At 48.5% G+C, this 14324-nt stretch overlaps 2 protein-coding genes across 2 annotated transcripts; both read right to left on the bottom strand.

The window, feature by feature from the left end:
• Positions 1–950: 950 nt before the first annotated feature.
• Positions 951–3265, bottom strand: DFL_000189 (uncharacterized protein; the record flags this gene model as incomplete). Its single annotated transcript, XM_067630586.1, has 2 exons — positions 951–2993; positions 3230–3265. The coding sequence occupies 2 exons, from the start codon at positions 3263–3265 to the stop codon at positions 951–953; spliced, it is 2079 nt and encodes a 692-aa protein (XP_067494714.1).
• Positions 3266–4899: 1634 nt separating this feature from the next.
• Positions 4900–6853, bottom strand: DFL_000190 (uncharacterized protein; the record flags this gene model as incomplete). Its single annotated transcript, XM_067630598.1, has 3 exons — positions 4900–6484; positions 6560–6638; positions 6712–6853. The coding sequence occupies 3 exons, from the start codon at positions 6851–6853 to the stop codon at positions 4900–4902; spliced, it is 1806 nt and encodes a 601-aa protein (XP_067494715.1).
• Between the last annotated feature and the right edge of the window lie 7471 nt (positions 6854–14324).

Below are 14324 nucleotides of genomic sequence, written 5' to 3' on the forward strand. Positions count from 1 at the left end.
CTCCGGGAGATGTCGCCGACGTTCTGGTTCTGTGTCAAGGACAGTTGGATTTGCAAGCAGTGACGGGACCCTTCGGAGTTTTTCAACCATCAACTGCCCTCGCGTTGCCTGGCATCGCAGTTCACTTCGCGCCGGCAGCCACACACAGAATGACACCAGCCACATTTCACCAGCCACATCAGCAGAAATGAAACACCACATGGAATAACAGCCGATATCATGAAGATGAGACGACGACCAGCATCATTGCGTATGAGGTTTATGTACAAGCTACGACTTGAAAGTTCTCTTTTCATATCAGTCGCTCAAACATCAATCGGTAGAACACAGTACAGTAAATTAAGATTCAGTTAAAAACGGCCAACAAAACTTTCGAAAGCATCATCAGTATACAATCACTTAGAAAAATATCACAATCGCTCTTGAGAATGCACTAAAGCTAAAAGGGGGAGGCAAAACAAAGCGCGAAAATGGGTATTGGTTTGGAAATGAAATGTCATAACTTCATCGCTCTTCTCAAATACAAGTAGCTACAGAACTGCGATAAAATCGCCTGAGATATTTCTGATACTCAAGGCTCAGAAGGGAGGAAGGAGGGTTGTCATACATTAAAAGTGTTTAATATTCGCCACCGTGTGGCTAATAAGGGGTGAAGGGATAGAAAGTTGTGACTGGGATGAAGGCTCCAGATGACGGTGTTTTCCGAGTCACCTTCGTAGCCCTAGGAGGCTGGTTTTGAAACCAGCCCAGCGAGCACAAAGCCAAGCTCTCGGGATCATGGAAGATCTCGCGATCTCGGTGGATAAGTAGCGAGGATTCGACAGCCATGAAATTGCTGGGGGATAGGAGGGGTCGAGAAGCAAAGAGTGAAACAAGAAAGAAAAAGATGAAACAAGAAAACTTCCTGGAGAAAGAACTTGCGTAAAAGGTCAACGAGAGAAACATCTCCCTTAAACGGCAGTTAGTTCATCGGGAGATTCATTCCTCTTCTTTGAGACGGCATTTCCGCCCCTCCCTCCACCTCTAGCACCGCCGCCCCTCCCCCTGTTACTAGGAGAAGACTTCTTGATCTTTGCGCTTTCATTAACAGTGTGAAGGCTATTGCCTGTGTCCTTGCTCTTTTTCGTGCCAATATTCAGAAGCTTCTTTAGGGGTGACATCGACCGGTTTCGGGCAGGTAGCGCAGCAGTTGGTTCAGGAACGCCCATTACGCTCTCTACAATCTTGTCCGCTTCGTCCTCCCCCTCTCGGTTTTCGCCATTCTCGTGAATGAGAATTATAGTCTCATCCGCATTTAGCACCTTTGTGATTGTCGCCGCCTTGGGCGCAGGAGTGGAGGTTGCCAGCGGTTCGTTTCCAAGGACTTGTGACAAATCTAGCTCTGTTTCAGCCAGCTTTTTCTTAAGGTCCAGCATCTTCTTCTCAAGGCGCTCCTTTTTCTTCTGCTCGGCTTTCGTGAGAGGCTTACTAGGAGTTGGAACAGGGGATCTGCTCCTGCTCCGAAACCCTTCGATATCTCGGTCCGTGGTGTCCGTAGTTAAAGGTGTACCGTCTCGAAAATCCGTATCCCTGTATCGGTGAAACCCTCCTAGAGCTGCATGGGAGCTCCTGGGTATACCAACAAATCCGCCCGACCCAGTTGATTCTGTCGAGGCGCGGGGCGTAGGCCCTTGTAATGTGGGCACAGCTCTGATGGTTGCCAAACTCATTGCCGATTCGTTCATCTTCGGAGCCGCATAGACATCGTCAGTGGTGTAGGCAATTCCGATTTCGGAAGGAGTATCCAAGAGCTGCGTGACCTGCTCCTCTGTGACCAAAGGTTCATGCTCAATTCGCTGGTCCAGCATTCTAGGCTGGTTAATTCCCTTGAGTTTGTTTTCCGCATATAATTTCTCCGCTTTTGCCTTCCTATCCATCAGAATTCTAACTTGTCTTTGAACCTCCACTTCCTGGTCCTTCCTTCGTTCCCGCTCTTCATATTCTTGTGTGGCCTTTTGCCATCTCTTTGAGAACCAGTTGCTGATGGGCGCAAAGAATGTAAACTTGCTTTTCGGAGGCGGCGGAGTAGATTGCGGTAAGTCACTCTTAGGGAAAGGACGCGGGGGTGGCGGCATAGTCGACGATGAGGCCGACGATACAAGCATGCCGAAGCTATTGTATTCAAGGGCTCCAGAATCTGCCTCTCCCGTCGGTTCGTAGTTGACAAACGGCGGGACGCCTCCTTTCCTAGTAAATCTATCGTTCATGCTTCCCTCGTAAAACCTGCTTTTCCGAATGTTGCTCGGTTCCGGCTTATCGTCCGTTCTGAGATTGGGTGTACTCTTGCTCTTATTTCTAGCTAACCCGTTAGCGGGTGCAGCCGGCTTCCTAGAGCTCCCACCAGCGGTCTTGCTGACGCTCTTCCGTTTCCCCCGTTTCTTCTCGGGTGTGACTTCTGCCAAGTTAAGGTCTGAATCGTCCGAGTCAGCTCCAGGAGTAGGTCTGTAAACGTCTTCGCGCCACTTTTGGGATACTCGACGCTTGCCCTTATTGTTTCCTGTAACCAACGAGTTATTCGCATCAGGGTCGTCAACTTCGTCATCGTCATCTAGCTCTCCTTCGCCACCAGCTTTCGCACGTTTTCGCTGGGGTTCTTGGTCCTCTGAGAACTCGGCGTCTGATTCCATCCCAAAGTCGCCATCGGAATCGGCTGTCCGATTTCTGGGAGTTTCGGCACCGTCGTTGTAGTCTTCATTCTGGTCCCCTACGGAAAGCTGACTGTCATCCCGAAGCGGTACGTCCTGTTCGTCATCGCTCGGGTAAACAATGTAGTTCGCATCTTCGTCGTCAATTACCTGTTCTGGGGAGGCTGCAGTGTTGGAATTCCCACTACGTTGGCGCTTACGGCCAAACGATGGTGGGGGCGGGGGCGGTGGCAAGAAGGATGGTGGTGGTGGTATCGCCATTCCGTCCGGCAGAACAGCTATCTTATTTAACTGCGAAGTGCGAAGGATCTATCTATCGCCCGTTAGCAAGAGAAATCATGGAGGAAGCGTGTGTGTTCGCTTTTAGACGGGCGAAGCAGAAGTCGTGTTAAACCCATGAGCAAGAACATCGAAAGCGGCGTGATGGTAAACATCGTCTGGGCCATGGATTGGTCGCACGGGTTTGCTCTGCGAGCAATCGGCGTACGGAATACTAGAAACTGGATCCGAAAAGCGACGGGGACATGGACATGGACAAAGCTTACACGCTGGGGAGTAGATAGATGGTCAGAACTGGGCATAAGACGTGCCGGTTACTGGCGCACGCCCACCAGAGAGGGAGTCGCGTTTGCGGCCGAGTTGATATGGGAATAATCGGTGGGGTGAGCCGGTCTCGTATGTGAGGAAAACACCGTGCGCAATCGCGCAGTATCGCCCAAGCCGACGGGAAGGGAGGTTGCGTTGCTAGGTAACCAGCCTCGAAAGACGTCACCCCTAGTGTTATGAGAATCGCAGCAGCGGAATCGTGGCGGCTGTACGTCGGTATTAGAGAAGTATCCGTCTGGAGGAGGTTGCGGTGGTGATGATGGAGCTGGTGGTGGAGGAAATGTGGGTGACGGCAGCGAAGCGGGAGCGCGGAAAGTTGTTGTGTTTTGCTTTGTTTTGGTTTGGCCTCTCAACCTCGTCTCAGCAACCATATTATATGAATTACTTTGGTAATACTTTGCTCGAATTAATATTCCTATTACTTGGCCTTGATGACAGGGCATCACCTCTACGGCAAAGCGCAATTGTATATTATCTGATAAAATGAGTATCCAATTTCATATTCCATTATCCGAGTGCTTAGGTATGCGCACAGGAAACAGCGATGATGAGAAGGGTGGGAATATTACAACCAGCACGCAGAAGAAAAACACCAAGAGGAAATTGCATCCCAACTTATGAGATATATAAACACACTGGATTCAATCAAAAGAGCACCAAAAAGGGAGATAAAACTTCTAAGCTAAAGAACACGATGATAGAAGAAAAAGCTTAAGAAAGTGACCAACGTGAGAGAATGTGGGGGGTATGAGGCTAATAACATCAACGGAATGAAATGATTTTTTTATCAAAATACAGATACAATAGGAAATGGCAGGTAAGAAATGAGGGTCTGCGAATGGCCAACAGAAAACGGCTTCAATCGACCGCAAGAGGGGTATATATAAATCAAGCCTAGGATCATGAGTATGAAAGAATCAAGGAGTGTATATACTTCTGCGAAAGAACTCTCCCATCGCTCGCCAAATTACTACCAAGTATCAAGGGGGAGAGAAAAAGAAGCAATGAAAAAAACCAAATGAAAACGAAAAAAGCCACAACTGTTGAGTATGCGTATCCGCAAATACAAAGGAAGACACAAGGAAATATTTTTTGAACCCATCCACCAAAAGATCGGAATGGGGTTTTGCTCAGTGAAGAGCTCAGGGAGGATACCGCTCCCATATACCTAGTATATTGGCCATGTCGCGACGACGGCGACAACAAACAGCTATAAAACCGACAATTGCCACACCAAAGCTTGAGGTTTCTTTTGGTGAAAAGAAATTTATAAGTGAAAACAATCAAGAAAGGAAAGGGGGAAAAGGAAAAGAAAATAAGAAAATATCGGGAGCAATCAATGCGCCAGAAACGCCTTTCGGTGACCCAAGGAAACAAAGCACACAGATGTCCGTAAAACCATAACTCCGTCTTGCACACATCCGTCTCTACAGGAATACATCGCAGAGACAGTGTGGCAAGAGAACCGGTACCAGAGGAATCATATGTTTTTTTTGTCATAAAAGCAAAGCAGGTGTTTGGAGGATTGAAATCTCCAGAGAAGCGAAGAGAGGTAAAATGGCAAAGAATGGATGGTAGAGATTATGCAAGATAGTGACACAGAATGGTTTTATTCGATATCATCAGGAAGAGCCCGAGTAATCTGCACACCATCGGCTCTTCTATAGCTCATTCTCATCTTTGTGAAATCAATCTCGTCATCATCTTCCTCGTCAACATCGAGGCCATAGTTGTTCTGGGTTGGCCTCGAGCCGTTGGTAAGACGTTCACGAGAATGTTGGTCACTGCTGAACACACGGTCCCAGGATCGCTTCTGACCGGCATGGCGTGGTGCTGGCTCCGAGGGTTTGATCATAGAATAGCCCCATCCGTTCTGAGAGGGTGGAACTGATCCATGGGAGCCTTCTGTAGAAGGCGGGTAATGATAGGAAGAACCTTGGGATTGTGGAGCGTAGGAGGTCGGAGAAGGCAGGGTACCTTGCGATGTTGACGACCTTGGAGGGATGTACCCGGAGCTCGGGTTTGCGCTCGATGGTGAATTCAAACTCGGCAGTCTCGGCTCGAGAGCAGTGAGTTTAAGTGGGGGTAGATCCTCACGGGTCTGACGATGCGGCTTCTGCTGAGGTGCAGGAGTATGCGTCTGAGGTGGCTGCTGGTATGTGTTAGAGTGGTTATATTGAGAGGTTGATTGTGTGTAGCTGGGCGGGTAGCTGCGGTCGCTGACAGGAGTTTGAGATCGCTGGGGGTATTGTGATTGAGGATAGTAGTTGTTATTGTAATCAACGGAATCACGACGATGCTCAGGTGCCTGGGGAGGTTGGTAGTTTACGTCATGAGCCTGATAGCCCTGGTTCCATGGCTGGGATGGTGGAGGGTTGGAAGGTGCAACCATGGGAGCCTGTGGAACAGCTTGGCCACCAAAATTAAGGTAGTTTCCGGCAGCTGGCATTGTCGGAGCAGGCGGCGGTGGAGGAGGAGGAGGAGCGGATGCTTGGTTGAAGTTCGGTCTCTCGGGATATCCAGGATTCATCCTATTATAATCTGGACGAGATGCCGTCGAAACGTCCGAGTCACTTCGAGTCCTCTTATCAGCCTGACCATTGGGCGTTGCGGCGGAAGAACGATGTGGGACCTCCAGAGGCGGCATGGACTCCGATGGAGGTGGTGGATAGGCACGAGAAACATCTGGGGTTTCCCTCCTTTGGTTACGAACATAATGTCCGCCATCCTCGTACAGGTCGTCACCACCGCCTGGCTTGTCGGAGCGTCTTCTCATACGAACATCACGACGGATGCGAACACGACAACCTTGTTCAGCGACGATGCGTGAAAGTGATGTACTCTCGGCAAGGCCAGGGAACTTCTTCGCGGAGAAAACGGTAAATGGCTTGGACTTGACCTCAACTCTGAAGTGGGTAACATCCTGGCCATTCATGGCGATGCGGTCGTCCTCCTCCTTGCACTCTTCATAGAGAGCGAAGTGAAGGCGATACTTGCCCTCATGTCGGACCGAAAGGTCCGGGAAGATAAAGTATCCCGCTGGCGCAGGTCTGTCAAGGTAGGCCATTCCTGAGACCGGAACACCGGTCAAGACTGGTTGAAGAGCTGGAGGAGGCTGCACCCGGCCATTAGCAATCGGACGGGCACTCTCCAACGTGGCGAAGAGGAAGAAGTTTGAATTAAAAGAGAATGTACTGCACAAGCATTCGTTAATGAGATTATCTTCAAAAAAAAACCTAGCCGCATTTAAATGGAAAGTTCAAACTTACACGTCAGTATTATCATCGCCTTGGAACAGCTTGAGCTCCACGACTGGGGGAGGATCCACAGGTCGTCTGTCGGCATGGGCTTTTCACGATAGCCATGTTAGCATCTGGTGTTACTTCCCAGTATGGAGATGTTTGCGAGGGTGCAGCCTTACATTTAGCACCTTGACCACAGGCTCTGGCACGTTCTGGCTGTTGAAGAACGGTCAATTTATATTTGAGCATCGACCCATCGCGGAGACGACGTTCAGCAAAGGCAACCGTTTCCGGCACCAGGGATTTGTCGGCCACCGACATGTTGCAAGTCCTCCTCGATGAGGTTATGTCGGAATGATAGATATGTAGTATAGAAGGTAGGTGTATATATCAAGTCGGGTTTGTGATATCGAAAAGATCCACTCTTCGTCCAATGCGGTCGGTCGTCTAAAAAGGCAGCAATGAAAGAAGTTGAAAGAACGACCGTGCAGCAGAAATAACCACAAACTTTGACCGGTGTAGAATAAAGATGAGAAAGTATAAAATAAAAATAAAAAAAGGATTTAAACCAAAAATGCCGTCCCCAAGAAATGAACCCAGATACTATTTAACCTTTCTTTCGATGTTTCTGCTTTTTATGTGTCTACCTCTTAGCAACAATACGTCCCCGAGCCCAAAGTATATTCGGCTCTCCCAAAAGATCCTATCGTCGTCTCGACCCTTAGAAAGAAAAAAAAAACTTGTCGATTCCTGGTCGGCGGGCGAGAGTCGAAAGGTTGTCGTCGGTATAGTATAAGTCCCAAGTAGAAGAAAAGAGGGAGGAGTGAAAAGGAACAGGTTCAGCAGGACGAGACCTGGGTAAAAAGAAAGGCCCAGTTAGTTTCCAAGCCAGAAAGGCGGACCCATCCCAAAGCCCGGTCTCAAATTCCTGCTGAGTCGAGCGACTGGAAATCGGCCTGATTTCCTCCCACCCCTCCCACCTGGACTAGGTAATGTCCAATCCTGGCCCTTGTCCCTTTTTAGTCCTAGTCGCTTCGTTTCCCTTGCCAAATTGCAGTGAAAAAGGGAAGAAGAAATTCCGGTGTGGAAAAAGCAACTGACCGGAGGACAGGGAAGACCTCTCGTCTGGTTTTTTTTTTTTTTTTTTTTTTCCTGTTTGGCGTGGACGGACCTTGCTTTCGCAGGAGAAGCCGAATCCACCCAACCCTTATAGAGTTTCTTGGAAGGCACTTTCTTTTTTCATTTAGCCTGCGGACGAATCATTCACCGTTCGTGGTAGCCAACCAGCTGTGATCCCACGGTCCACCCACCGCAAAAGTGTCTGGTAATTAGGGTTGATTGATGAGAATGATATTGTTTGGGGGAAACGAGCAAGACAGGCGTACCGCTTCCAGGAGGACTGTGCCAGTGAGGTGAGACTTGGGAATCTCCAATGCCGTTTGCCCCTCACCCCTTCATGCCTGACCCATGCTCCCACACCTGCATACTACGTACATAAACTATGTGTGGACGCATAGTGGCTGTTCTCGCTTTCCCACACAAATCTTGTCGATTGATATTGTACTGTGGATTATGGCACAAATCTCTGACAGATACAAATCTCCCGTGTCCTTTGGATACTCACACCGGTACAAGATCCCGAGCATTACCCTATTTCAACCACAAGAATCGCGCCAATATTGATGCTAGTGCTGAGGTATTAAAAAAAAAAAAAAATTTATGAAAAGTGATCCCGTCTCAACAAGCTTCCCCTCTATGTAGTCGCTAGTGCTGTTCCAAAGTGTAAGTATTCGAGACGGAATATGCCTAATATCACATTACTGCGTATACAGATTATAGATGTGCCAGACTTTGCCCTCGATAAGCGCAGGTGCTCGAGAAGTTCTGTTCCCCGGACAGATCACCTTCGAGGGATCTCCTTCCCGCGGTTCGTGGTGTCATCTTGGAGCAAAAAACCACCCTCGACTAAACCAATGCGGGCAGGAAAGATGTAATAGAAGTGTCACCAAACTTCAAACGAACGGGAAATGACTTTTCCTTCTATCTGGAGCCCCAGAATTCGACCTGAAAGACATCAGAAGCGAGTGAGAGGATCTCAGGGTTCGATTTGCCATGTGCTCTCCCACTCTCGTGCGATGTCTCTCCCGTGCTGCATGGCCTTCGTATACAAAACACGACTTGGTACAGGACATTTGGTTCAACCTTATGTCCATGTTTCTTTTCTCCTCCGCACAGCCTATCATATTTTGGTATTTCAGACAGTGGCTGATAGTGTGCATGAGGAATCGAAGGCGGTCTTCTGGACCCCACTATGGGAAGCCCAAGTTCCTTAATTGGCTGGGCTCAACGGGAATCTCCACCTCTACCAAGTTCCTCTTTGAGAGGACAATTTCGTGGATTGGTGGTTTGCTTGATATTTGGCGCACTTAAGAACGGCTCCCCTCTTGATCATGACCAAGGGTCTTGGATGGGAATGGACTGAAATGCACTGTGAAAGCAGATGCATCACATCGGGCCGAATGGTGAAAAAAGAGAACGCTGTCCTGCTTAAGCGATGTGTGTCGGAGAAACAAAAGAACCTGGGATCGATCATTCGAAAGATTATCCAGCATCCAGCAGTATGTACGCAATGGCAACAACACTATCACGAGCAGGAACAGGAACAGGTAGCAAAAATGCTTAGTTGGACCCATACATATTAAAAATGGCAGCCTGCAGAAGGATTCAGCGATTTTGACCTACCCTTTCCCGGCAGTCCCAGCGAAATGAGCATGAATTTCTCAGCTCGGCCCATGAACCCAGACAAACCAGACTTTCGGGGCAAAAACCGGCTCCCAAACAAGATAGGGGATCCGGTTCCGCGCAAACTTTCTCTGCAGAGCGTTTCATGCTCTCCAGCACACGGCCCAGCCGTTTCACACTGTTTTCTCGGCTTTTGACTGTGTTTGCTTGGTCGCTCCAATTTCAACCGATTGGCCGCCAGATAGATATATCATCAAGCCGGGTTCCCCCCTTTTTGGCGCACATTCTCGAATTTAACCTTAAATTTAAGAATGCGTTGGGCCACTATCCAGAGAATAAGACAGAGACCAAGGTTCGTTCGGCAGCTCAGCAGTCCGGAGTATGTAGCGATCTCACCACACGGCAAAGGCGTCCCGGCTGCTTGTACCTCAACAACAAAGGGGCCGCCACTCCAGACTTCTGCCTTCACCCTCTAGGAATGGATTTTCAGTCTCCTTTTGCTTCCTCCAAAGCTTCGAGATGCCCTCATTCTCTAGAAATATACGATTATGATTAGCGAGACCCGCTCGGGTCGGCCTCTGTCCAAGAGAAGCATCATCACCGCCTCCGCTATAGGGGTTTGCAGCAAAGATCTTCAGGCACAGCGTGATATTGTCCCAACTCCACCTCGCTCCCAAAGTCTGGTCATGAACTCACACCATCTTGCTTGCCAAACCAATCTGGTCATAGTGGTCCCAGCAGCTGCAGTCCTTTTAATGAAGAACTTGGAACCAATTCCAAAGATCCAAAGAACTGTATCTTAGCCCGTGGGATCCGGAACAGTAGTCTCCCAGTTCTGATGTCAGAACGAACTCTCAACTCTCCAAGTGTCAAGATATCAACCCGTCGTATTCTTTATTTAGCGATGCGGTGTTTCGATACGGCTAGAGTCTATGTACTTGTGTGTGGCAGGCTGCTGCAGAGTCGGCCGAACCTAATTTTACACCGTGCATACAAAATACGGTCTGGATCACTCCATGGACAGCTCAGAAATGCTTGTCCCCTGTTTTCCCAATCGCGGCGTTCTGCCATGCAAAAAAATTCTCGACTTGATCAAAATTTTCATTTACAAATCTCGCCCTTTCAATAAATCAAAGTGATATACTACATACAGTACGTGTATACGGTATTTGGCGCTGTTGAATTCAATCATTATTAAGCATGTCTTTCATCTTCCAACAGCAACAAGGGAAACTCCAACACCTCTTCCGGTAATCCCTGGATGCTCCCCTGGGGTCCAATGACGAATCCGGGCCGCCAGTGGCCTGGTCAGATTAGCGTGAAAACAGAGAGAGAAAAAACCTTGACGCTGTGCCATTTGGAGACTAGCCGGTCAAGCTGGTGGGGCTGTGGACGAGGGAGCGGGAAGTCCTTTCTTCACCCAACCGACAGACCCTAGACGGTTGGTTATCACCCACCACGCTATCCTTCATCGCTCCCCTAAAGCTTCAAAGACACAAAACGTTTTCTCTTGTTGATCAGCCTTAGAATGGCTTTTGGACCGTCGGGTAGGTCCGTGACAGCTGCAATGACATGATCACGATGCTAACCGGCAGTTTTCGAGAACAATTCCGTAGCTTTATTGACTTCGAGATCCTAGCAACATCAATTGCTAGTGCCCCTCCTCAAGATTTATTTCGCTCGACAACTTGCATATCCGCCTCAGATGAAAGCATTACCCACTGACTCGAGTTCAAGCAAAACATTCCATTCAGACTATTCGGCCTGTGAAAGTGCCGAATCAAAAGGCCGCTCGTCAAGCAGATTATTGGTGCTGAATAACCGGCACCTGCAACAGCCTGCGTTCGACACTACGAAATATTCTGGTCAGGACAAATTAATTAAGGGTCCAGTAACATGCAAGAGGCTGGGAAACATCTCAAACCCTTATTGTTTGTCATGTGCCCTTTGGTGGCAGCGGGAGTTGCGTCGTTCCCTCGCAGGCATCTTGGAAGCTGATCGCGCCTATCAGAGCCGTTGCCCAACCTCCACCAAAAAATTCGCCTGGCATTTATATGCGCCGTGTGAGCGTTACCATTTTGCGAATTGAATCAACTTCATAGCATAGCCAAGCAGACACATCTTCATCAGTGGGCCTCTCAAATCGAAATCCCAAGAACCAAACTCCAATCAAAGCGAAAACAACAAAGGAAGGCGTCAAGAATGGAAACGGTCTGCAGTTTCCGTTTCCTATCGGGCGGTCCCCACTGTGATATTTCCCAACATTCGGTTCGGGTCCCCTATTGTTCGTTTTCTCGGCTTCGCTTTCTCGGTTCTATCTCAAGACAATGAACCCAGTCCATTGGTCCTACCACCCTCGGATCGAGGCGCAGGAAAATTCTTCATGTCAGATGCCAAAGAATTGCATATGCACCAGCCTTAATAGGCAGGCTTCTTCGGCCATGCGTAACACCAGCGCGAAAATCAAATATATCGTGATTCGAGAATCAGCGTTAGATGCTAACACGATCCCAATTCAAGAAGCTCGGGACCTCAGCAAATTAATTGATGAACACCCAGACCTTGAGGATTGGCCCAGTCGTCCCGCATCAGGCTCCCAATCCCCAGTTCTCAGTTTGGAGTTAACCTCCAAAGCTAACGAAGCTAACGAAGCGCTAACGAAGCCGTCGAAGCTTCCTAACTATCCCAGGCCCCTGGGATGCCTGCGCTCGCAGAACTATCCGTATCAATACGCTCAGCCCTTTCCGGCTTAAAATCTTCGCCTCGAACATCGAAACGGTTTCCAGAATATCAATACATTACGCAATGTTTCCCGTCCAGAGAAGCTCGTTTATACGGTCAATTTGCTGGGCCGATGGCCTTTTTTTACTCCCCTAGTTGAGTTATTGTTGACATTTTGCACCAGCTTCTACTAATTCAAGGCATAGCAGCGAGAAATGTGCAACAATATTGAACCGGTGTTTTAAACTTAGACACGGGAAAGGCGCAACAGTCATGGCGCTCCATCAGGCAGGCATATCGATAACTTGTACCGGCATCAGAGCGTCTAGCTCTACTCTAGCCAAGTAGCTACTTAAGCACAGAGCGCCACTGCTAACTCGAGCCGATGCTCTGGGGTGCGAATACAATCTCATTTCAACCTCCTAAGGATCCAAAACCGATTGAAATAGTCATGCCACGGGCTCGAGATGTTGAAGGCAACATCAAGTTAGATAACCTCGTGGGTGTTTCTAGTCAAATCCAGCTCTAGCTTCAATCTGTATCACCGGAAATATCCGCTTAGTTTAGTGGTGGGGGCAGGATCGAGATTGATAGACAGCGACATGTGCCAGGCCACAACAACTGTCGAAGGAATATGTCTCTGATTGCGTATTTTTGTAGACTAACTCAAGAATAACTATATTTACATACCTCGATGAAGGTGCTCGGTTGGATCCATATACCACAGTGCTAGCTTACAGGCGCTTTCCGTCACGGCGGAGATGGAGAATCAACGGTATACTCCCAGTCTAGCAACAAGTCAACAAGGACCCTGATGTTCTCATGGGAGCTAATGCAGCTAGAGAGCCCTTGAATCCAACGAAGAGGTAAATTAGCGCCGGAGATGGAAACACGTCGTCTATCATTTAACATTGCTACCTAGAAGCTATCCCAAAACCAGGTGCTGTGGCACGTAGATGCCTCCGTCGCCGACGCGCCTTCCCATCGGAGAGAAGATGGAGCATTTACTTCGGAGATGACGAGTTCTCGATGCCAGCCACTATGTGGAAGAAGGAAAAAAAAATTTTTCCGATCATTTGAACTTTACTTAGACATGGCCCGATCTTGGGATAAACAACTATCGGACATATGTTGCGATTTGATAGAAGGGGGGCAATAGCTAGGACCGGGCAATGTTAATTGTAGGTATATCCATATCGGAGTTACAACTTCAGGATAGGCAAATCTTTCATGACGGCGATTTTAGCATGTTCCCGTATACTATTATGTACCGCAAAGCAATTTTCCCCTTCCCTCCTTACTTCTTCCCCTTTTCCACCCCCCTGCCCATGGCCACAGACGTAGAGATTGTTCGAGGCTGCAGTTGTTATCATAGCGGAATGAAATTTCGCCAACTGGATATCCTTCACATAAGTCGGGGCAAGCGTGACTAGCGCATCTTGGGATCCACCGGAACCCGGCTTTGGAATTGGCATCCTCTCTGGAAATTGCCTATCATCGCCGTCGCTGAATCCCAGAGATACGTTCTTGTTGCTCCCTCCACTCCTCACCCCGCAACTAACACAGCGTGATAAAATATTCAATGGATAGTGCAACGGAAAAATTGGGTCCTCGAAACAGATTATCAAGCAAAAGTTGCATTCTGTGTAGCAGCGCACGTGCTGTGGTTCTATAGAAAATTCATCCGATCGCCCCCCCTCGAGCCCATTGGTTCCCATCCATCCATCACTCTTGTCCTCCCGCTGGTACACACGTCGATATGATCTAGAGCAGTAGCACGAATGGAGCGATGTTAAAACCGCGAGTGGGAATGGGAAGATATGGCCATGGAAGTTAAGGTTCCCGTATTCCGTATTAATAGAAACACGGGCAGAGGCGGATTTTTAGACAATGCGAGGGTACTCCCGCGCCCTCCATTACCCTCTCCCCGCTCGTCTCGGGTAAGAGAACCGATTTGAGGAATGGTATCACAAGCATATCCTGTATGCTGATATTCGTCCTGTTGTGGTATACAAAGTTCTGTTTTTGTCATCAGTGTGGTTTCATATCACAAATCTCAACTCTCTTCGTGGGTAATATAGTGTGATATCGTCTTAACACGAAGGACAAAGAAATTGGTTTCAAAGTAGCCTGTCCTCAACTGGTCCTTATATCAAATATCATCTTAAATGCCGTCGAAAAAGGCAGGCCTATCGACCCTGTTGGAAATAATCCAACAAAATCCAACACGTTCCAACTGACATCCCCTACAGATCAAGCCCGCATGGCGCTGCTACCTAAGCAGAAGCCGGAGAGAGCCCCGGGAGGAATCTAGCCATGGCAATTTTGC

The sequence above is a fragment of the Arthrobotrys flagrans genome, assembly GCF_004000055.1.
Source record: "Arthrobotrys flagrans strain CBS H-5679 chromosome Unknown unitig_15, whole genome shotgun sequence".
Lineage (NCBI taxonomy): Eukaryota > Fungi > Ascomycota > Orbiliomycetes > Orbiliales > Orbiliaceae > Arthrobotrys > Arthrobotrys flagrans.